The 25,190-nt window shown below is 38.7% G+C and overlaps 1 protein-coding gene across 3 annotated transcripts in view; it reads left to right on the plus strand.

The window, feature by feature from the left end:
* Positions 1–2,806: 2,806 nt before the first annotated feature.
* Positions 2,807–25,190, plus strand: part of GABRA1 (gamma-aminobutyric acid type A receptor subunit alpha1) — a 44,379-nt gene continuing 21,995 nt past the window's right edge. For 2 of the 3 annotated variants that reach the window (XM_082771268.1, XM_082771270.1), the window contains exons 1-4: positions 2,807–3,075; positions 5,261–5,348; positions 9,191–9,303; positions 21,376–21,443. In XM_082771268.1, the coding sequence (XP_082627394.1) occupies positions 5,275–5,348; positions 9,191–9,303; positions 21,376–21,443 (255 nt within the window). In that variant the 5' untranslated portion in view covers positions 2,807–3,075; positions 5,261–5,274. Of the gene's footprint in view, positions 3,076–5,260; positions 5,349–9,190; positions 9,304–16,672; positions 16,754–21,375; positions 21,444–25,190 lie in introns of those variants that run through there. The other variant, XM_082771269.1, reaches the window with a different exon arrangement.

Genomic DNA, 25,190 nt, shown 5'->3' on the forward strand with positions numbered 1-25,190 from the left:
CAAATATTTTTAGCATTTACTATGGAATGACATGATAACTGTGATAACAACCCTTGAAAAGAAAAGAGAAAATCTGGGTTACATGTGAGCACTGATGGACAGGAATCTCAGCCATGGAGGAAAAATAGTTTTGTCCTACTTTCTGAGCAGATGAGAATTAGAGACAGAATGAACCACTTCCAATTTTAGGTCAATATTTTCACCCAGGGAGAACTCAGAAAAACATGTCATCCTTTGGTATGCAGCACTCATGTCTGTGGAGGCAAAGACCATCCTGTGTAACCCTTGACACTTTTCTAAAATAAAAACAGTTGCCATTGTTTATATACCAATTAAAATAATTCAAGAGGGGAAAATGTGGGATGCGAGGTTATGTCTCTTTGGCTCTGAAGCTATTCCAGCTACCCATTTGCTCTTTATGGCACAGAGGTGCATGAACCTCTGCCATTGAATCATTCATTTTTTACTCTATCTGTCTGTCTGTCTCTCTGTTTACAGACATATAAATGCAGCAAATATACATAAAATTTATTTGTTCATACGAAATAAGGGGAAAGTGAAATACTGGAGCTATGTTGAAAATGTATTTATTTTTGCAAACACACTACTTGTCGAGACTAAAAGAGATTCTGTGTGTATACACACACAAGGTCATTGTAGATAACTTAATTACCTCTCTAGTGATAGGGCAAGGAATCTGAGCTGTTTTACAATACACAACTTCCATGTACTTTAACAAAAAAACCTTGTACTGTTTTTGTAAACCCAGGAAAGGATCTCAGCCTACTTGTTGCTTAAGCAAAACTCTGACATTTCACGTTAAGAATAAAAGCATAGTAAATATATTAGCAAAGAACGTGAAAACATTGCATATTTGGAAAATACCTTTAGCCACTAAGAGACAGTCTGCATGTTCATTATTTGAAAACTCATTTAAAATTCCCTTGGGAAGTCACTAGGTTTTCCTGTTCCCTACTTTTCTGTGCACTGCTAACAACCTTGAAGCAAACTAACATGAACTACATTGCAGATGCCAGGAAACAAAGTAAAAAGTCCATTGCAGATCTCTTTAAAATAACCTGTGGCTATGCTGATGATAAGAACTGTCAGGACTTGGTAAACTAAGGGACTTTGATTAAAAACAAAACAAACAAACAAAAAAACCTGCTTTCCTAGTGCTTAGGGAAATCATTGCAGTGTTTAGCCTGTTATAAGTCAGGCATTCATCCAAAATGACTGCCACCTTGGAAGTTATTGCCAGCCTTAGCTATGGTTTGTAGGATTAAATCAAATCCTTCTGATGCTGTTACAAAAACAAACAAATCATGTGTTCTGTGAGTATGTGTAGACTGTGCAATATTTGATTTAAAAACCTGGGTAAAGCTTGCAATAGATAGGTTAAGTGTGACACAGGATACTAACTCAAGTTATCTCTGGCAAAATATGTGGATTTTGCATCCCTTGGGGCAGCATCATAGGAAGGAGCAGAAACTGGATTGGTGATGGCAATAGGAGGGGAAGAGGGAAAGTAAGCAGTATTTGAGATCCAGTAGGTGCATATAATACGAGGATTTTTCTCCCCCCATGGATGCTGGCAGCGCCTTATAAGTAACAGATAGCGAGGAGCTGGTATTATCTTTACTCCGAGCAGAGCTGAGGCAGCTGACCATGCCGCGCTCCCGGCACTTCGCAGCGCCTGCCACTTCAGCAGAAGGCTGGGAGCGATGAGAGGTGCCTAGAGCCCGAGCACCGGTGCCCGCAGGTGAGCAGCTGCGCGGCGCGCTCGTGGGGCGGCTGCACCCAACTTTCTCGTCGCTTCTCTGCACGAGTAGCGGCGCCCTCCCAGCGCTCCCGCTTTGCTCCCGGAGGCCGGGAGGGGGGGGGGGGGTGTCCCAGCCCGGCCCTGCTCCTGCGAGCCCACGCGTGGCCCGGGCAGAAGCGAGAGCTGGGGAAGCTGTCCCGGCTGCAGCGCCCCGAGGGGCTGCGGGGGGCGTCCCCGGGGGACACCGGGGGTCGGGGGGGGGAGGTCGGGACGGACACGCAGGGCACGGCTTTGGGGCCCTCCCCGTAAACGCGGCGCCCACCGGCAAAGGGCGTGGGACAGCGCCGGGAGGTGTGTGTGGGGGGAAGCAGGTCCCTAAACCGGTTTCCTCGGGGTCTGGCCCCAAACGCAGGTTACCTATGGTTAATTAGGATTGCAAAGCATCCCTGGCCCCATCTGGCTACATGCATAGGCTACCGGCCCGGCTCGGTAGGTGTATGCGGTCTATAGGCGCACACGCGTAGTGCTGCATCTCCTACATTTCCAGCTAGCCTTCATTCATCTTTGTGCCGCGATTCAATGCTTGATCAAAGGTTGAACGCTAACGCGAGCCGCTTGTATTTTTGTAATGCACGGCTCTTAAAATAGAGTGTTTTGTAAACTGTAGGTGTCAAAAGGTTCCCAGTCCAGTCGTCCCCCTCTCTCCCCCCTCCCCCCCCCCCGCGCAGCCGTGCAGCTACCCCCTCCAATAACAATAATGCTGCAGATTGGAGAAGGATTTGAGGCTGCAGCCAGAGAGAAAGGGATTAGGGCGAGAGCACTGAAAGTTAAATTGTGCTGCATATAAAAAATGGGCGGATTGGTCTCTAGACGAGAGTTTGGTACCACCTTCCTTTCTAAAATAAAATCTCTCTGGCATGAAGTCACAGCCTATTTCACATCCGGTTTACCCTGGGACGTATTACTACTGTCTTGCTAAAGAGAAAGCTTTTGTTGTAGAGAGCGGCGGCCGGAATACCGGCAAGGGAGATTTGGCTTCTAAAAGCCCGGAGGAGCGGAGCAGCGGCGACGCCGGCAATGGCCGAGGCGGAGTGAGCGGCGGGGCCGGAGCCGCGCGGCCGAGGCGGAGTGAGCGGCGGGGCCGGAGCCGCGCAGCCTCCGCGGGCGGGCGGGGACCCCCGGCACAACCGGGCAGCAGACCCGCGGGGCTCTTGGCAAGGGCGGCTGCACTCGAGCGCACCCCCGAGCGCGCCCCGGCTGCTGCTGCTGCGGGCTCCGCGGCCAGGCGCGGCTCCTCCGCCCGCTCTCCGCAGGTACAGGCGGCCGCTGGCGTTTGCTTTATTGCCTCTCCCCCCCCCCCCCTTCCTCCCTCCCTCCGGCTGGAAAAGCCGCAGCGATCGATGGGTGGTTAAATGTATTTGGGGTTCTTCACCTTTGAGCGCGGACGGATTTGCACCGCTCCCCTTGGAAAAGGTTTATGGGGTTGGGGGCTTTTTTTTTTTTGCCCTTTTTTTTTTTTTCTCCTCTCTCTCTCTCTCGAGGGAGGCGGTGGGAGGGGTGGCTTGCTCAGGGTGAGGGGGAAATACAAAGTTGAAATGCCGGGAGGAAAACAAGTCGCGATTTGCACCTCAGAACTGTGAAAATCTCTCACCGGGGGTCACAATGCATCAAAATACCTATTTTTTTTTTCTTTTTTTCTTTTTTTTTTTTTTTTTTTTTAATTTCATTTTCTTTTTCCTTTTTTTTTTTTTTTTTTTTTTTTTTCTTTTCTTTTCTTTTCTTCCTTCCAGTGAGCGCTGCTGGAATTCTCCCAGACGCGTGGCTTTCTCCCATTTTCAAGGGGAAAACCAGCGCTGGTTGCACAGGCGGTGCGGGCTGGGGGAGGCCGGGGGCAGGGGCTGCTGCTGTCTGACGCTCCGTGCAAGTCTTTAACGTTTGTTTTTTTTCCAGCTGCAAGAAACTTTTCCTTGTCCTGGGTTTTCAGTACCTTTATGGGTTCATTGAAGCAGGGGCTGGTGTTGGGGGGCTTGGAGGGGAGCGCATGCAGAGCTCAACAGATCAAGATAGTTCAAAATAATTCACTTTCCATTCCTTATCCCAAGAAGGCTTTTGCAAAGGCAGAAGTTGGCAGGACTCGGAGAAAGCAAATTTTGAAGCCACAGATGTTGCCTCTCTCTGTAAGGGGCTGATCGCAGCACAAGTTCAGATGCAGTCTCATCCCTGAAAATCATTATTCCTGCTTTCATGCCACATTCAGCTCCTTCCCACCCAGTTAGGTTAGCTTATCCCCACTCGATGCTTATCTGATGATCATTTGTCTTTAAACGTATTAATTATATCTCACTGCTTACAGGCAGCTTTGTAATGATATTTTATTGATTTAAAATGTCTCTGAGAGCGTGCAGTGAATTGGGGTAGCTTTATTTAAAGATACAAAACATTTCCATGAACAGTGCTTCATATTCTCAGGCACTTGGAAAACTCCACTATCGTGGGGAAATTACAGGCTTCAGATTTTGTTTATTTAATGTAATGAATGTTAAAAATCGACTGGATTCCTGCACACAGTATAGATATGTAAAGAGATATGTAAAGAGACCTGCAGCATCTCCTGGGGAATCAGTTGAATCTGGAACACCAAACCTACAAATACCAGCTAACTTTGTATTTTATGATTTGTTGGAAAGCAAAAGAAACGTTCTGGGTTTTATTACTTTCTACTCAAAGGTAAGCTGAGAGTAACTCACTCTGGGGAGAGGACAGGAAACGTTTGGAGAAGAGGAAAAGGCTGCTAATGCAAAAACACTTCCTTGCAGCCATCAGAGACTGGTAGAGACTTAGGAGACGGTGTGTAAGCACATGGTTTCTTTATGAACTGAGTCCTTTAGCCTGACAAAAATGTTAGTGTGCATACCTAGCAGTAGATTACAGTCAGAATCTGGTGTTTGTAACTCCTTCTCTGACACAAATATTTTAGGGAAGGGGGAGTGGTAGAAAGAAAGTCGCTTCCATCACACCAAAGTGAAGCGGGGGCTGAGATGGAAGCACCGCTCTCCTCAGTCACACAGCCACATGCTGATACCTTTGTGGAAGGACTCAGGCTGCTTCAAGTCAAACAAGAAACAATTACACTCATTCTCTGGAAACATTAGGGAGCTGCCTTGTCACTTTTGCAATACAGGAAGAAACTGAATAAGAACTCTCACAGACTTTGTGGACAGCAGCTTTAATTCGTAATTGTTTTTAAGTTCAAGAATAATGCTGACAAGAATGCCTCCTTACCACAAAATAAATCCCACCCAAGGCTTCCATGTCCAAAAGCAGAAGGTAAACAAAACAGCCGTGGCCATGCTCCTTTATACTGAATGACATGAAATAGAATATTGTGAGGTCATTGTCTGACATCAAATTATTTTGTAAAAGTTGCGTAAACTGGATGTTCTTTTTCCACTGTACCTGTTTTAATGCAGGAGTCATTGATGATTATTTTTCTTCCAGTTTCAGAGTCCGCCATGAAGAGAATCCTGGTGCTTTGTGACTGCCTCTGGGCCTGGAGCCTCCTCCTAAATGCACTGACTGAAAGAAGGTGAGGAGATACTTTTTAACGCACCTACATATTTTAGGAACCTTGCTATTAAATAATATAGAAGCATAAAGCAAATATTTCAAGGGCTGTACTACTACTCAGTGTATTGGGGAAAGTTAATCCCTGTTCAAATCCCAGCTAAATCTAAGAGAAGATTGAAAGAAAACTGCAATTTGTTTGCGTAACATCTTTTTTTTCTTTTTTTTTTATTTCCTTTTTTTTTTATTTTTTCAATATTGTGAATGAAAAAAAGCAAAAGCTATCTGAAACAAATTAAACTACCTTTAAAACACCTAGGCAATTCTTTATACTCTTACAGAATGACTGCTCAGAAATAAAAGTTTCTTTAGAGGAAAAAAAAGTAATTTAGCTGTTTTTTTTTTTTTTTTTTTTTTTTTTTTTTAATTAAAGTGCTACTTATTAACTTTATTATCCCTACAAGCAAGGAAAAACTTTTATTTTTTGGTTGGGTCAGGATTGTGACCTGATTTAGTACCTGTTCTTGCAAAGCCAAAGCAAACCTTCCTGGGGAAGGGGACTGTTTGAATAAGGAAACATTTGCAAACTCAAACACCCAAACAGTTGATGCATTTGAAAGACAATGCTGTACTGAATCTCTATGAAATACATGTTGAAGTCACAATCTAAAAGTGACTATCATTTGTAATTGTATGACAGCTTACCTAACAACTAATAGATTAACTAAAGACTACAAAGCAGTTTGGAGTATACTTGAAGTACTCTATTCAATTCAGAATTCAGTAAAGGGATTCGAGAAGACTCACAAATATATTTCTGGATTTTAAAAATATTAAAGTCCCACCAATAATGATACGTAATGACCAAAAAGTATTAGCAGTTTTGTATTGTCAGTAGTGATACCTAAAGGATGTATTTGCCTTGATGTTCATAGTGTCTTCTTATACACTAGTGGCTCTAGATAAACTCTTCTTCCGGCTACCCTGAAGTATTTAAATATAAAGGTGTGGGCAAAGGGGCAAAGGTTCATCAGCACAAGTGTTTTCTCTTGGGGAGAGGAAAAAAAAGAATAAAAGCAGGTGATGAATGCAACAATTGTCATCTGGAATAAAGATAACATTTATAAGAAATAAATTTATCCTGGTAATATATTAAGAAAGGTGAGATTTGAAGTATTCACGAAGTATTTCATTTGGCCTACCTAGAGAATTTTGTGAAACTGTGTTTAGCTGTATCTGTACCTATATATGTGTAGGCATATATCTATTGTATTTGTAATGTATGCAAGTCTATTCTTAATGTGAGAATTTAAATGCATTTGACTAGTATTTAAAAATTCTATGGTGTGTCACTATTATAATGACCTGTAGATGGAGTTAGTGCACAGTGTTTTATTACACTGTGGTTTAATATGAACACAATCATATACAGTCACATTTTCCTCAAGATGTACATAATTTACATTAAGTTTATCTGTTTTAAAGTCATTTTGTCATAGTAACTTTGCTTGCCTTTTCTTCTGGATCACTGTTAATTCTTTAAGAAAAAAATCATCAAATTAGATAAAGTGTCTGTGATGCAGAACAGTCTTTCCGTATCATTCATTCTTTTCATGAAAAATAAATTAAAAAAACAACAACAAAACACAAAACAAGCACACAAAAAAAAAAAAACAAACAAAATGGCATTAAGAATATTTTAACATGACTATTTTGACTGAAAAATTACAATCTCTGTGGAATTACAGTATACTTTATAGGTATACAAATGTTCAGATTCTTCCTGTTGTGACCATATGTCAGTTAAAAGCAGACCTAATGGTGCTTTTTGCCTCTGAAAAAATGGTGAAAGGAACAGGTAAGGGTACTGACAAATGTGTCAGCCAGAATGGAAGCGGTGTATTGTATTGCATCCTTTCATGTTGCGCTGTCACTAAACCATCTTTCTGATGCCGCTCCTGCAAATATACACATTTATTTACCCCTAGAATTTCTGAAGTGTTATTATATCCTTTTGCCACCTTTATCCTGATGACCTTCTGCTATCCTTGAGATATGTACGTGCAGCAGCTTGTTTACTGGTGGTGAGTGGTAATATAGAATTTAATCCTGTGAAAAGTCCTCTGTTGCAATTCTACATAAGATGTATGAGAAAAGATCCTTTGAAAGATACTGCTCAATGGAGCCAGCAGGAGAACTTGTTATTTGGTAACATATAGGAAAAATTAAAAAATAACATCTGTGACTTAAAATGCAACTATGGGTATAAAAAATAAGTATAGACCAACTTAATTTTTATCAAGTGAAATTATATGATATATGGCTAGAAGGAATTCATAGTATTTTTATTTTTTTTAAACTGTTAGAGATTTTGTCTTCTTCGTTAGGAACAATGATGTGTATGCATTAAAACACCCTGAAAATTGTTCTCAACAGTCACATACTCTGAGTGTCAGTTTTAAAATTTGTCCAAATCTGTAGCATTATTTATTGAAATCTGAACTCCAACATAGCTTGGAGGCATTTCCAGAATATCTATATTCACAGTATCAGTGTACCTTTCCTCCTTCTTTCTGGATTTGATACAAGTAAGATGATTTGATACACACGAGATACACAAGGATACCTGACTGATGTGGTTTACATAAAATAATGTTGCAGGTATTTTGACAGAAACATATTATTTTGAATATCAGTAATATGCTTTGCAAGGTGGTCTTCGCTGGTGAAAGCAGGAGTGACTGGCAGAGCACTGAGACCCATGTAGCACCAGAGCTGTATGGATAACAGGCTGCCTAAAGAATCAATTGTGTGGCTAGAACTGATCCTAACAGAAGCTTTTGGTATTGAAATGTTGATCCAGTTCAGCAGCAAGTGTGAGAAAGTGCTGTTTTGGAAGGCAGCACTTTGTATTTCAGTTGTGATGAGTACTCGTGTTGATAATGGAAGTCTTCCCAGCATTGAATGAAAAAATAGTACTGGGTTTGGCTTTAAGACAACTGTAAGCAATGATTAAGGGAATTATCCATGACAGGGTGTTTGGTGAAGGTTTCAGATTTACAAAAAAAGTTTGATTCTTATGCCATTTGCAGCAGACAGAAACCAGCAAGCCCAAGGACTTCATTCTGATTTCTACTGATGGAAGTAAGATTTTGGTAGCAGAGTTCAAAGAGCTTAATTCTATCCTCATTCAATGAAAATTTCAGGACCTTTATCTGAGTTAGAGATGTACATTAGGGATCTGTAAGTGAAGCTTTATAGACATGATAAATTTCCATATCAACAGATGATTCCATTACACATTTGTAAGGAAAAGTTGGAGACATTCTTCTGAATGAAATCACTAGAGAAAAATGGGAAATAAGGCAAAATTATATATTGTTCTATGAAAGTATACACTCAAATGCTTTACTTGTAAGGATATCTTTGTGGGGTTTTATTTTTGTTTTAGCATTTATTTTCAGTACTTAAATATCAGTGTTCTAAACTACTGTATCTTTCTTATGCAAACCCTTTATGACTGTATTGAATTAAACACTTTTGCTGTAAATGAGCCTTTTACTGAAGAACATGTTGTAATATTAAAAACATTAATTAATAATGAAATAAACATTAAGCAATTTAAGTTATATTTGCTCACCGTTTATGGAAAGGTACTAGTTTTGTAAGATTTTACTAAAAATATACAATTAAAAAGAAAATGTTTAAGTGAAAAGACCCTATAAAGCTCTATATTGTAGTTTTATGGAGGAGATTTTGTGACCATAAGTCAGTAGTAGTAAGATTAAACACGTTTTGGAATTATTGTTTTGTAAGTTTATTGGTTGATTACTGTTTTTCAATTTTAACTGTTCTGTACTTCAGCTATGGGCAAACCTCATCACAAGATGAACTTAAAGACAACACCACAGTGTTTACCAGAATATTGGACCGTCTGCTGGATGGTTATGATAACCGCCTGAGACCAGGACTGGGAGGTGTGTTAAAATTTTAAAGGTTACATGCTTAAGAAAAAACAGTTAAAATAATGTTATTTTTCTAAGATATACTTACTTTCATTCAACTTATATATACATAAAATAATGCTGATATTCAAATCCATTTTTTTCACAAGTGCCATTCTGTCTTCTACATACTGTTTTCGCCCATTTATGCACTCAAAAAGAAGAAAATGGTTCACAATTCAAGAAGACCTCTGAATACTTACTAAACTTTCAAATGTACGAAGAATAAAAGATGTGATCTGACAAATGAGAAAAGTTTATGAATTAGGCCAAAACAGCACCTCTAAATATGCAAAAATCCTACTCACTGTCTTCATAAGAGGACTTGTTTTTCAAAGAGAAAACATCAATCAACCTTAGTCACATAAATGTCTCAGAGAAGTTTGTAAGTTTTTGGGGGGTATGTCAGAATTTGTTTCTTTAACATTTTGTCTTCACAGGTTGGTAAAATGTCTTTCTTCTGCTCTTGGAGCTGAATCCATAAAAAGGTATAAAACCACATAGCAATTACATCTTTATAAAAATGTTGTTACAAAGTCTACTCTTTATCAGCATCTCTACATTCCAATTGACTCTGACATGTTCTTCAGTAATATCAGTCCAAAACCGGGTCTTAAAAAGACGTTATTCATAAAGTTGGATATTTTAAATGTCTGTTATTTTAAAAATATGTTCTTTCCAGTGCATGGAAAGGACAGCTTTATTTCTTTTTTTCACATATCACTTTTTTTTTTTTTTTTTTTCTTTTGGATTGTCCAAGTAAAACAAAACAAAGCAACCCACCCAATCCACAAAGTATAGTTCAACTGATTTCATATACTAGTTTTCAGGAGAATTGCATTATAAGAATAACAGGGCATTGCATTAAGAATTTTGATATCATCTCCTGCAGATGAAAAGAAAGATAATTACAAGTAAGCTTATTCTGTGACTCATGACTACCATCATGCAATATTTCTTGAATTGTGAGACAACTTCTTCTATAGTTTGATTTCATTGACTTCAAGGAATGGCTAGAGATAAAAATCTGTTTATAAAGTGTCCAGTAAGAAACACACTTAAAAATGGGTTGGTCTGCATTCTTTTTGTGTGCAATTTCAGATAATACATAAAATACATATAACTTTTTATCTACCAGTACTTTTGCCTGTTTGCTTGAAATCCTTCAGATTAGTGTAAAAATAAATGCTCCTTAATCTTTGATTAATGCAACAGTAGAATTCAGTAAGCTACTATATCACAGTAAATAAGCATAGCACAGAAGGCAATAAATAAATAAAACTCTGTAAACTGTTTAAAGTCTGGTACATGTCTACAAGAAAAATCTGAGAACACAATGATTGCTTCTATGAGTTTTGTAGCTGTTATGATGATTTGTGTTATAGCTACTAGAAAAGCAAACAAAAGGAGATGCAGGGAAAGGAATTTCTCTCATTCTTCTCTCATTCTCTGGATTGCAATTTAGAGAATTCAGCACTTCAGTGTAGACACTTAGGTATGGGTGTTTACAAATATGTTTTATGAAGTCAAACTTCAAGGGTGTATTAGAAGAAAAGGTCTGAATACGTCATGAAAGGATCACTCAGTCCAGTTAAAATTCATTCCTTACTTAGAGACTATATTATGTAACTGCTTCTATAGGAGGAAATGAATTTCTTCACAAACTTTAATAGCCTTTTGCATCATTAGAAGTTAAAAGCAAAAATGAGCAGAGCACAGGGGATACAAAGTGGAGGAAAGGCATAATTGGAATGGTTTCTATGAGCTAAGAACCTCAAGATGATGCAATTTTGATATATTTGATTTAGAGACTTTATATGATGGGGGAATATATGCTGAAATGTTCCATATATAGAAATATCCAGCAAGAAGTCTAAATCAATGTATCCGTTTGGCAGGTTTTTTAGAGGTGGAAGTTCAACAACCTTCTGTTATAGCTTGCTGCAAGTTTTAAATATATGTGAATTATATATATGTGAATATGTAATAGCGGTTTCCTTTTTGCTCTCAGCAGTGTCACCGATGGCTTCTTATTAAATATTTAATCCAGACCAGGATTTTTATTTACTGTTTTTATTTACTAATACAAGAACATTTTTAGATTTATAGAATTAGGCCTAAGACTCATTCATTCTGTATCAGTTATGATGCAGCTCTGAGAGAAATTAAGAAGCCAGAGACCCTCATATAGACCCTGACATATCCTGGAAGCACAACACAGCCCTGAGAAAGCAGTCTAGGAGGTTTCTGGAGAGCGTGGAAGATAGCTTCCTGACGCAGCTGGTTAGTGAACCTACCAGGGGTGGTGCCCCGCTAGACCTTCTCTTCACAAACAGAGAAGGACTGGTGGAGGATGTGATTGTCGGGAACTGTCTTGGGCAGAGTGACCACGAAATGGTGGAGTTCACTATTCTTGGTGAGGCCAGGAAGGGGACCAGTAAAACCGCTGTATTGGACTTTCGGAGGGCTGACTTTGAGCTGCTCAGGACACTAGTTGGTGGAGTCCCTTGGGAGGCGGTTCTGAAGGGCAGAGGGGTCCAGGAAGGCTGGGCGCTCTTCAAGAGGGAAATCTTAATGGCTCAGGAACGGTCTGTCCCCACGTGCCCAAAGACGAGCTGGCAGGGAAGAAGACCAGCCTGGCTCAACAGAGAATTGTGGCTTGATCTTAGGAGAAAAAAGAGGGTTTATAATCTTTGGAAAAGTGGGCAGGCCACTAGGGAGGACTTTAAGGATGTAGCGAGGCTGTGCAGGGACAAAATTAGGAAGGCCAAAGCTCATCTGGAGCTCAATCTGGCTACTGCCGTTAAAGATAACAAAAAACGTTTCTATAAATACATCAACACAAAAAGGAGGACTAAGGAGAATCTCCATCCTTTACTGGATGCAGGGGGAAACTTAGTTACAAGAGATGAGGAAAAGGCGGAGGTGCTCAATGCCTTCTTTGCCTCAGTCTTTAGCGGCAATACCGGTTGTTCTCTGGATACTCAGTACCCTGAGCTGGTGGAAGGGGATGGGGAGCAGGATGTGGCGCTCACTATCCACGAAGAACTGGTTGGTGACCTGCTACGGCACTTAGATGTGCACAAGTCGATGGGGCCGGATGGGATCCACCCAAGGGTACTGAGAGAACTAGCAGAGGAGCTGGCCAAGCCACTGTCCATCATTTATCAGCAGTCCTGGCTATCAGGGGAGGTCCCAGTTGACTGGCAGCTAGCAAATGTGACGCCCATCTAAAAAAAGGGCCGGAGGGCAGACCCGGGAAACTACAGGCCTGTCAGTTTGACCTCAGTACCAGGGAAGCTCATGGAGCAGATCCTCCTGAGAGTCATCACGCAGCACTTGCAGGGCAAGCAGGCGATCAGGCCCAGTCAGCATGGGTTTATGAAAGGCAGGTCCTGCTTGACGAACCTGATCTCCTTCTATGACAAAGTGACACGCTGGGTGGACGAGGGAAAGGCTGTGGATGTGGTCTACCTTGACTTCAGCAAGGCTTTTGACACCGTCTCCCACAGCATTCTCCTCAAGAAACTGGCTGCTCTCGGCTTGGACTGGCGCACGTTTCGTTGGGTTAGAAACTGGCTGGATAGCCGGGCCCAAAGAGTCGTGGTGAATGGAGTCAAGTCCAGTTGGAGGCCAGTCACTAGAGGCGTCCCCCAGGGCTTGGTACTGGGGCCGGTCCTCTTTAATATCTTCATCGATGATCTGGACGAGGGCATTGAGTGCACCCTCAGTAAGTTCGCAGATGACACCAAGTTAGGTGCGTGTGTCAATCTGCTCGAGGGTAGGAAAGCTCTGCAGGAGGATCTGGATAGGCTGCACTGATGGGCTGAGGTCAACTGCATGAAGTTCAACAAGGCCAAGTGCCGGGTCCTGCACCTGGGGCGCAATAACCCCAAGCAGAGCTACAGGCTGGGAGAGGAATGGTTGGAGAGCTGCCTGGCAGAGAAGGACCTGGGAGTGATGGTGGATAGTCAGCTGAATATGAGCCAGCAGTGTGCTCAGGTGGCCAAGAAGGCCAACGGCATCCTGGCTTGTATCAGGAACAGTGTGACCAGCAGGGCTAGGGAGGTGATCATCCCCCTGTACTCGGCTCTGGTGAGGCTGCACCTCAAGTACTGTGTTCAGTTTTGGGCCCCTCACTACAAGAAGGACATGGAGGTGCTTGAGCGGGTGCAGAGAAGGGCAATGAAGCTGGTGAGGGGCCTGGAGAACAAGTCCTACGAGGAGCGGCTGAGGGAGCTGGGCTTGTTCAGCCTGGAGAAGAGGAGGCTCAGGGGCGACCTTATCGCTCTCTATGGGTACCTCAAGGGAGGCTGTAGCGAGGTGGGGGTTGGTCTGTTCTCCCATGTGCCTGGTGACAGGACGAGGGGGAATGGGCTTAAGTTGCGCCAGGGGAGTTTTAGGTTAGATGTTAGGAAGAACTTCTTTACTGAAAGGGTTGTGAGGCATTGGAACAGGCTGCCCAGGGAAGTGGTGGAGTCACCATCCCTGGAAGTCTTCAAAAGACGTTTAGATGTAGAGCTTAGTGATATGGTTTAGTGGGGACTGTTAGTGTTAGGTCAGAGGTTGGACTCGATGATCTTGAGGTCTCTTCCAACCTAGAAATTCTGTGATTCTGTGTGATTCTGTGATATATACATATTATGTTAATGAATTTTACAGTTAGGCACAGTGTAAATCTTTTTACTCTTGATTATACTATAGCAGTCTTCTAATTATCCAAAATTATCCATTCTCTATTCCCTGTGCATTCTGAGAATCAGTAGATGAAGCAAAACAATGCAAGGTATAGCTACTTTCTCCTACAGAAAGGGCCAGATTGCAATAAGCTTTGTGCTTATCCCTGTAAGACCTCTCCTTACGTACTATAATACTGCAAATATATACACCCATAGAAAATCAAATTATGTGCTTGAACAGAAGCAGAAAAGAGAACCAGTTTCTCTTTTTTTCATCTACAGAGGAAAAGGTATATGATAGTTTCTTCAGTCTGTTTTCCCTTTCTTATTTGTATACATGAAGAATTCAGTGACAAATAAAGGTTTGTTTACCCAAAAAAATTGTAATGAATTGTGAAAGGGCTTTGATCTTCATTTTGCTCTACTTGCTTGCAAGAGTGATTTCCTCCTTTTTGAAATAAAACCCCATGATATTTCTCTCTCCCAAGTTCACAAACTTCCTGTTACTGAGTGGCGTGAATAGTTTCATTGTTATGTGGAAATATCGTGGTGGAGCAGATCGTAGTGGCAGCATGAAATCTGTAACAAGCTCCTGGTGAGATCTCATTATAAAGATACATTATCAGAGCTATACAGTATATTCATTGGTAAGACAGGTTAAAAGGTGAGGTGTTAAGATAATGAAAAATCTAGAAGAGTTAAATTTTGAACCACTCTTTCACCAAGTGTGGAGTCAGTGCTGTATTACTTTTAAATCATCCTTTTTCTTTTTTAACATCTTTTGAGGTATCACTTCAAAAAGGAAAATGAAAAAACACCTATGGTCCATAAAGAGTAAGGTAATCAATGTTAGTATTTGCCAGATTATCTAATAAGTCAATACCTGAAATAAAGTGAACAGGTCTGAGCATTTTGCCATTAAACAAAGAGTTACTTCTCATTATAAAGAATAGTTAAAAAATGAAGCATGTAACTCATGGGGAAAAATTATTAAATATAATTGAATATGCTAATTTGAAAAAATGACATTGTGGCTAAATTTAATCTGATTTTACTTTAAAGGAAACACACACAGTACTTTGTTATGCATTGACACATTTACACCTGTTATCAATAATTATTGATATAAATTATGTTATTTAGACGCTAACAACCTCCATACGTGGGCACAGTCACTTAGTCAGGCATCGCTAGGAAATAGCATCTGTTGCATCCATCCATAAACACGGACAAATAACTACATTTACAGTTACTTGTGCTTGGAAAACAGAACTTTTAAAATTAATCTAAAAACATTCTGAATCACATTAGAGGACACCTATTTACTCTACGAGAGGATAATCATTTACAAAAAGCAAGGAGGATGAATTTTATAGAGTAACATATTGAAAATGAAAAAAAGGAAATCATGTTAGACATTAAAGTATAAATAAACTGTAAGGTCACTTGGGTAATATAATTTTCAGTGAACTATTTAGGTCGTAGAACTAGGAGTGACAAGATGCTGTCCTCTTTTCAAACACACAGTCCTGAAGAAAATAAAGGATCAGATAGTAGTGGAAAGGAGTCAAATAAAGAGGAAAAGTGAAGTTAATGTTTGGTGACCTCTCTTGGTAAACCACTATATCTACAGTGGGAGTTTAAAAGAAATAGAAAGCAACAAGAAATGCTGGAAAAAAGTAAGTTTTGTGGATAAATGAATATTCCATTGACTTTTGTTCTGGATTGTCTTCATGTGGGGAATACATACAGAATCACAGAATTTCTGGGTTGGAAGAGACCTCAAGATCATCGAGTCCAACCTCCGACCTAACACTAACAGTCCCCACTAAACCATATCCCTAAGCTCTACATACATACATACATACGAGCCCTGGGATGCCAGTGAGACAGGTTTGGAATGCCACAAGGCAGAGAGGGCTTGCACAAAGGAGATTCTTTGCACATAGTGCTTGAGATTCAGTAACATGAAATCGAGTTTAGATACAGATTTTTACAAAATTACAAAATTTGCAGTGGAAAAAACTGTTTAATACAAAACTAAGAAGAACTAGAGTGGGTTTGATTAGGCAGATCAGAGTAAATCTTTCTAACTGAAATTTGCTTTTATAGTTTGGTTGAATTGCCATTAGGTCACACCAAATAGATTATAAATATTACTTTAGTATTGAACGGAATTATATTTTTTTGGTGTTATCAGTAAGAGCAATTTGTTGATCTCTCCACTGTGATGTATATCAAAACTGGGTGTGACTGTCCCTAGGTGGAAAGTTGGTCTCTCTTAGGCAATTAATTACTTCCATAGAGTGCTCATATTTAAAATGATGGGGAGTAAACCTGACACTATTATGTTAATTAGGTTTTAAAATTCAGTTTTATCAGAACATTATATATTAATGTATAATAAACTTACCTTTTGATGATTGCGGTCTCAACAGAAATTGTTGAATTTGAACTCACATCTGAACTAACTTAGAGTTTAGTGAAAATATGGTTTTGGTTTGCATGTGCAATAAAAATTTAGTTATACCCAAACGTTTCTACTCTAAATAAAAAGAGACTTTTACTGGGCCCTTACTCATAATCTGGTGAAGAAGCACTAGATATTACATGTAATTCTGTAAAAGTTTAAGGGGCTTATTTTGGTCTTTTTTCCACACCATAGGCACCGCACTGATGTAAAGAGAACAGTAAAAATCCATAAGAAGATCCAAGGAAAATTACTTTGATACAACAGTAAGGAGGTGGGGAAGATAGGAGCAGCTTTGAGCTGTTAATTGCTGTGGGGATAACTAGCATGACACTGCACAGTTCTCAGTCATCGCTTCATAGTGGCATGGACTATGGCAGCTCACTCTTCTCCCTTTTTGGTCTCTGCTTCTGTAAAAGCAGCAGCATAAAATTCTTCTTAGTGTTTTTGCTGTGGTTCAACCAAAACAGCAACACAACTAGTGTGTTTTTTTCTTAGTAGGAATGGCATCTGCTAAACAGGCATCTAAACCCCTTTCAGTCAAAACCACAGGAAGACTCTTCACCATTTTAACAATTACAGCACGTGCTTAAACAAGATGTGCAGAGGGAGCAGGTGCATTAATAGAAAAAATGGAATTAATTTAAACTATCAAAGTGAGTAATTTTAATAAATGTTGTGCTCAAATTCCAGCAGGTGAGAAAGGGGAATAGTTAATGTATAGTTTCCTATGATTAATGGGCTTATTTCATGCTGTTAAAATAAATCTTCTCATTTTGTTCTCAATTTGTAATCCTATCACAATTCTAGAAATAATAAGCTCCCTGGGAGTTTAAATCAAAACACTTATTGTTTTCACTTAATAGTTTTGAGAGTTTACATTAGTCTAGAATCCTTAGAAAAACACAGTACTTGCAAACAGTGACATTTCAACAGTTCACTCTGACTGATGCTTTCATAGCCGTATGTGGATCAAAATCATTTTCCACTGGTATAAACTAGTTTATTGCCTGAGGTTGTGTTCCAGTGTCTAGGTCTTGAACTCAATTGTTATTGTGCTGATTAGTAACCACTTGGACGCTATGGTTGCCTTATAGTGTACATCATTAAACATACTGTAAAGCTAGTAAGTTATTAATTTACTTTTTTTTTCTTTTTTTTTTTTTTTTTTTTAACTGAAATCCTTACACTTTCTATCCCTATATTCTATTTCTCGTTCATGAGATAGACGGTACAGTCAAGAGACATGGTTAATGTGTCTTCACAACCGATGGATTTATCCTCAGCAGTAAGATCTGCTCCTGGCCTAAGCTGGTTTTGTTCAATGGCTTAGAATTTTCCCCAGTTCTCGGGGACATTGCGATGGTATTGAATATAGCTCAGGATTTGAAGGGCCTGAAAAAAATCTCAATGCATTCTGAGCATTTGAAGCAGAGTTTCAACTTTGCCATGGTAATCAAGCTGCAAACTGAACATGGTTAACCTTGATTCTAAATATATCCCAACTGTATGACTAAACGTATGTTCTGTGCAGGAGTGACTCAACTTTTGTAGCTTTTAACAAAGCACAGTTGAATCATCTAATTAGTAAAACAGTAAACACAAATTTTGAAACTTCTACATATGTTTGGAAGGGCTAATCCTTTTCTGTGTGCTCATACACATTTTTTCACAGCTTTTGAAAATGAGGTACATACCAAAGAAAAAGTAAATTATCTAGTCATCTTCTCAGTGGTTTTATTTGGACTTGAGGAGGACTGGTCTGCAAAAATCTAACTGATTTTTGGAGGAGGATGGTCTGCAAAAATCTAACTGATTTTTGGAGGAGCATGGTCTGCAAAAATCTAACTGATATGAAAATAACAGTCTATTGTGATTTCAGAGTCTACATTTTCTATTGTCATTATTTATGACTTATATGTCAATTATCTTCAATGCTATATAGAACTGAAAGGCACCACTAATTTTTCAATTTCCTCAGACATTTTCCATCTTACTGTGGAATTCTACAGTTTCCATTTTTTTTCCTTAATGAATAATTACCATTTCCTTAACAAATGATTTCCTTAAGCTTTAACCTCTGTACTATGACCATATGTCTCTTAAAACTAAGATTCAGGATACCACCACATGATTCACTGCTGATTAAGTGTATTCTCTGTTTGTATGAGGTAAATAAGATAGTTGCATTACATTAAGTAGCGGCTCACCATTTTGCTTGAGCTGTGATGTGGTTGTACCGTTGGTTGTACCATTGGTACAACCATGTACAATGTACAGCCATGTACAATGGTTGTACCATTGGTTGTACCATTGGTACAACCATGTACAATGTACAGCCATGTACAATGGTTGTACCATTAAGAATGAATGCAATGGGACTGAAGATCTTTCACCATCTGTTATATCCTAACAACACAGGAGTGCCTCAGTGGAAAGGAGATAGAGAGACTGGAAGTTGGAATGAAAGATCTTTTAAAGAGTCATTTGAGTTTCATTTTTCAATATCCAGAAGGCTAATAGATTTCATGATAATGTTAGTTTCTCAAACTTAAGAGGTGATAGAATACCTGGAACTTAAAAAATCTATTCAGCAATGTCTTACCGGACATCATGAAATCTCCATCTTCCTTTTCTGCTAGCTAGCTGTTTCATACAAGGTCACAGTCTTCAACTCTTGAACTTTGTAAAAGTGATGGTCTGAAGGAAAGAACACTCTTCCAAGCCGAGTAGCTTCTGGATAACCACATGCTTCTTCCTGTAATAGAAGGAAGTTCACTGTGAACTTCCTTAATTCCAGAGGCAGATGTCAGGAAAATATTTAAACTTCTCTTAGTCAGTTGAAAAGGTTGTTAGAAATGATAGGGTCACGGCTTCATTTCACTGGACAGCAGAGGAGGAAATTTCACCTATGAGACATTTTTGTCAATATTCACTGTAATTTTAACACTTAGTCATGGATTCAGAGAACCAAAAGAATACAATTAGTCAACTCAACCTCACTGTAGTATCTTACTTTCTATGGTTACAGATAATACATTAATAATTTCATCCTTCAGTTTTCCTAATGAGTGCTACAGATTTCTTTTGCTACTACCTATTTTTTGAACCAACTTGCTAAAACAAAACAAGTGTTATTCAGTTTATTACAAGAATGAAGGTAGAATCAGAACTAATTTTACATCTGGATTGCTGCTATAAAGGACATATTTTGTTGTATACATATTAATAATTCATATAAACCTGATTAAACAGAAGTTGCAGACTTCTTTTAATGTAATTGAAAAACCTATGTGCATTGTAGAGTACTGATTCTCATTAGAACTTTGGGGTCATATAGAAAAATGTATATTGTCACTAGCTTCCTAAACATGACTCTTTATTTCACTTCTCTTGTGTCAGAACTCTATTAATCTTTGTTATTGACTGATGAAAAAAAAAATCAGACCAAATTATTTTCAAATCAGAGGGTTGTATTAATTTTTTAAAATTTAGTTTACAGTATTTAAATAATATTATATAGATGTTATAGCCACATGTTTCTTACTTTTATGAGTGTTTTTGCCTACTGCATGACTTGTTTTCTGTAATGTCCTTTTCTGTTAGCATCTTTTCTTTAATATTACTTTTATTATCACACATTTCTCAAATTATTTATTTTTATTTGAAAGTTACTTGAGAACTGCGTAACTCTTTCCACATCTGATATTTGTACCAAAAACAAACCAATAACAACAATAAACACACTGGCTTGTATGGTACTACAGTAAATATTCAGACTTACATCACTGAAATTTCTGAGAGCTGATGGGGTTAGCTCCACTCAACACTGTTTGCATTTATTCCTCCAGGTGCTGTTACTCCCTGTGCCACCTTGGGTAAATATTTTCTGATGTGTGGCCAATACATTCAAAATGCCAATACATTCAAAAGTGACTGGCAGTCTGTGTGTAGAGGAAGGAAGGTGTCTCATGTTCAACATTTGTGGCACCTGTAATTGTTAGGTTCTTCTGAAGTGGCTGAGGTCATTGTGCCACTAAGCAAATTTGCATCCTACAAATCACAGAGAAGCCTAGCTTGGTGAAATAGCATATACAAATGATCTATGTTATGTACACAGTATAGATTACTGAATTATTATTCATGCTAATCTGTCACTGAGGCCTATAAAATAAATTTGGTAGTTTAAGGGAAATCTAACATTAGTTCCAATGTAATTTAAAGCACCTAAACTTACACCAAAAAAAAATCACCTAAAACTTACAAAATAGAATGTTTATACAAATGTCAAAGAGATGTAGAGAGGTTTAAATTATATTTACCTGGTAAATTTTTAACTTGTTTTTTCTTTATTTTAGTTAAGAATAATGGAGCTTTTCATGGCAATAAAATATTTTTTATGTTTGTATACTTCATGATGTATTACCTCTCTCTTTCCTCTATGTTCCCCTGTCTCAATATTAAATACATAATTCATAAGCCTAGGGTTAATTACTAGAGATCTGCAATCAGGTTGCCCAGAAACACTGAGTACCCAATGAGACTTTTTGAGTACTGTGTAAAATATTCAGCACTGTTTATAATGTCAGACAAGAAGCTTTATTAGTCAGAGTGACAGGATTTATACAACAGCAGAACTATGGCTGCTGTACTTCAGCATCATAAGTCATGTCTCAAAAAGTTCTGTGGAAACAATGTAATAAAGAAGTGTTGCTGACAATATTGACTGTAAAATTACATCTCAAAGCAATAAATTATCAGGGCTATATGGTAGACCAATTTTAGAATGGCTAATCAAGGCAAATAATTTTTCTATTTATTGTGAGAATTTGTAGTGGTTAGACCTAATGAAGATGGTTGATAGACACTCACTGTCCTAATTTCCTGCTTCATCAGAGCGTGTAACTGAAGTGAAGACTGACATCTTCGTCACCAGTTTTGGGCCTGTTTCAGACCATGATATGGTAAGTGATGGCGTATTTCTATGGCATTTGTTTTCTCTTGTCTTTTCAATTTGAAGGATGGAAGATATATGCAATAATTTATTTACTCCTTTTAAAGCTGTTAAAGCTCTTTTTTTGTTGTTGTTTTTTAAAACTCGATTCCAAAATGTCGTCAACTTTTATGTGCAATGATTCCTGTTAACTGTGACCGTGTTCAAGTGCCCTGAAATTACCATCTTCAGTGACTTTAATGATGTGTTTTAATAGACCTTATATTTACTATGTAACATATTATGAAATGCATTATGGTTTGGATCAGTACTCTTCTGAGAATGATTGTTCAGGTCCTTGCTGGCACCTCACTGATCCAATTTGCTGAGAAAGATCATCATCTTAAAATGCAATTAACACTTACAGTGTGACATCCATACAGTCCAACCTGCATTTTTATATTAAAAGCTACTGATCAGTGGGAAGTGAGTTTCCTAGAACTTGGCTGCTGAATGATAGGAGAAGATTAATGAGCGAATTAGTGTCACTTATTTATGGCACGAATTTGAAAATCAAATTGCTAGATAACTGCAGGGGATTCAGAGGTTCAGAAGACTGAATGAAGATTTTGTGATCTCTGGTCTTAAGAGATAATAAAAAATGTGTAAAAATATGGATAAAATACTTTAAATTTTTCATATAAATGACGCCATTACAAGTAGGTTGCTACTGACAGGGAAAGCCTGGTTTGATTACTAATATCTACTGGATACTGTGTTAGGACGAATGCTGAAAACATCCTCATTAACTTAAAACAAAAAAGAAAACACTTCAGTATTTTAACTGACCATGTTAAACTAAAGACATTCACAAAAGAAAGAAAGAAAAATAAGTGGAAAAATTATCACAAGAAAGAAAGCAAGTTCCATTTACCACTACAAAATAGTCAGTTGTTTAGTTGAAACTAGAAATGTGGACAGGTCTTAAACACTTCTAGTAAAGTAACTTTTACAAGATAGTTTATTTTCCTGAATGAACTTTACACAAAGCCACTATTTTCCTGACTGCATGGATAACAACAGTTATAAAACTGCAGTCAGATTTATATTTCCAACCAATGGCATCATATTTAGTTGAGAGAGAATAGCTTGGCCAGCACAGACTTTTTGACTAGTATTCTGCTGAGAACCCAGAGAAAGAGCCACACCGAAGACATCTCAGCTCATACACAGAATGCTATGCCTAGATACTATACCACTATACTCTTAAGAAGAGAAATTCCAAAAAAACAATCATTCAATAACTTCTGCTTTTTTATTTTTATTTTTTATTATTGGATAATCCTCTGAAATTAAAATGCCTATTTATTACTCCAAATTATACATTGAAAGATGGGAAATTTCTTGTATAAAGATTGCCACTGACATCCCTCATTTGTGTTCTGGTGATTAGCTGAGCAAAATATTTCATCTTGCTTTCCCAGTTCTGTCTGGAAGTAGGTAAATGACCACCATCAGACTGAATGAAAACTTCAAACACAGTCATACAACTAGTACATATATATATATTTAGTTATTTAGTTAATAAGCATTGAATTAAAATGGTAGCAGCTGCAGTTTGTGAGTGATCTGAGGTTTCTCTGTTTTCTTAGAGATCTGTCTTTTGGGAAAGTAGACACTGAAAGGTTCCTGAAAATTAAACGAATTTAAAGTATAGGGCAGCACACAGATGTTTGTGAGAGTTGGGGAAAAAAAAAAAGTAATAGATATATGCTGGTGAAAATACAAAGTAATACTTGTTAGTGTTGTTTTCTGTTAGCTTAGGGATATGGTTTAGTGGGGACTGTTAGTGTTAGGTCAGAGGTTGGACTCGATGATCTTGAGGTCTCTTCCACCCTAGAAATTCTGTGATTCTGTGTGTTGCCTGGCTAAACTGTTGTTTGATTGGTTGAGTCAGATTTACTAGGAAACTAGTAAATCTGTACTCCAGTACAGAACAGCAGGCTAAATAAACAGGCATGTATGTTTTCATACATAAAGACGTAAATTGAGAGCATCCAATAGGCGTGCTGAATTACTTGGTATTATCTCACATATAGGCTTCAATGTGTACTTATCCCCGACAGTTTCAGATGATTTAATTCTTAAGTAGAAGGTAAACCTAATTTGATGTTCCTGGGAAAAACTGATATGTGTATAGGATTTGGTTTTTAGGGATAAAATATTGAGGCTCAAAATCAACTACTTTCAAAATTAGTAATAGGTATATTTGAAAAAAAAAAAAAAAAAAAAGACCTCAGTTCAGCTGCATTAATACAGCATAAATATTAATAACCCATGAAAAAAGGCTCTCAAAAATACTTAAAAACACATAACACATTGGCTCCCAATTTTCATTTAGTTAATATAGGAGAAAGAATTTATCTACATCTTAATAAAGTGTGACCAAAAAACACATAGGCAGGTGTTCATACATTTTGAAAAGTAAGAGATTACAGAAAAGTATTTTGTGTAATACTCCTACTCACCTCCCAGAAAAAGTAATGTGTGTACAGCCTACTCACACTAACTCTTCTGCTTAAGGAAATGTGTGAAATACAAGGAAAACAGAGAGGGAAAGATCAAATGAAGTCCTTATCAGAATAGAAATTTAGATTATTATCTGTGTACATTTAGTGCAAAATCTTCCACACGTACTACAGTTTGGTTGTAGATACTCAGAATCACAGAATCATTTAGGTTGGAAGAGATCTCCAAGATCATCTAGTCCAACCTCTGACCTAACACTAACAAGTCCTCCACTAAACCGTATCACTAAATCTAAACGTCTTTTAAAGACCTCCAAGGATGGTGACTCAACCACTTCACTGGGCAGCTGATTCTAATGCCTAACAACCCTTTCAGTAAAGAAGACTTGTTCTCCAGACCCCTCATCAGCTTTGTTGCCCTTCCCTGGACTCACTCGAGCACCTCCATGTCCTTCTTGTAGCGAGGGGCCCAAAACTGAACACAGTACTCGAGGTGCAGCCTCAACAGAGTACAGGGGGACAATCACTTCCCTAGACCTGCTGGCCACACTGTTTCTTATGCAAGCCAGGATGCTGTTGGCTTTCTTGGTCACCTGAGCACACTGCTGGCTCATATTCAGTTGACTATCAACAATCACTCCCAGGTTCTTCTCTGCCAGGCAGCTTTCTAACTACTCATCTCTGAGCCTGTAGGTCTGCCTGGGGTTGTTGCCCCCAGGTGCAGGATCCATTTGAGGGCTACCCCAAATTTGCTCCAGCAAGCAGACTGACAATCAGTGTTGCTGGGATTATGGGATACAGTCACAGGAAAGCCTCACTAGCAGCTGTATTGGCACACCAGGGAAAGATGTGCTGCTGTCTGGGACCAGGACTGATGGATAGGAGCTGGGAATGAGCTATTCCAGCTGACGCCATATGTTATGAAACTACAGCCACAGCGAGACACCAGCATACCTAGACCATCTGTTTGCAAGAATCCAATGAGGCAGTTATATAGATAGTAGGTTGATATATCAGGCAGTACATGGTGTTCCTACCCACTCTCAAGACACTCTTTTAAGAACAGCACAGACATAACCTGCTATTCTATAAAGAGAATGCCTTGGCTCTGTCTTAAACCTGGGAATCAAGTTAAACAGGAGAAAAGCACTTTTTAAAATAAAAACGTCTAATTTTGGAAGAACTTCGCAAGTTTTCAGGTATGATCTCTCAGATGGTGGATTGAACTAATGATCAGATAACTGTCTATT

Source organism: Aythya marila (assembly GCF_965140915.1).
Source record: "Aythya marila genome assembly, chromosome: 14".
NCBI lineage: Eukaryota > Metazoa > Chordata > Aves > Anseriformes > Anatidae > Aythya > Aythya marila.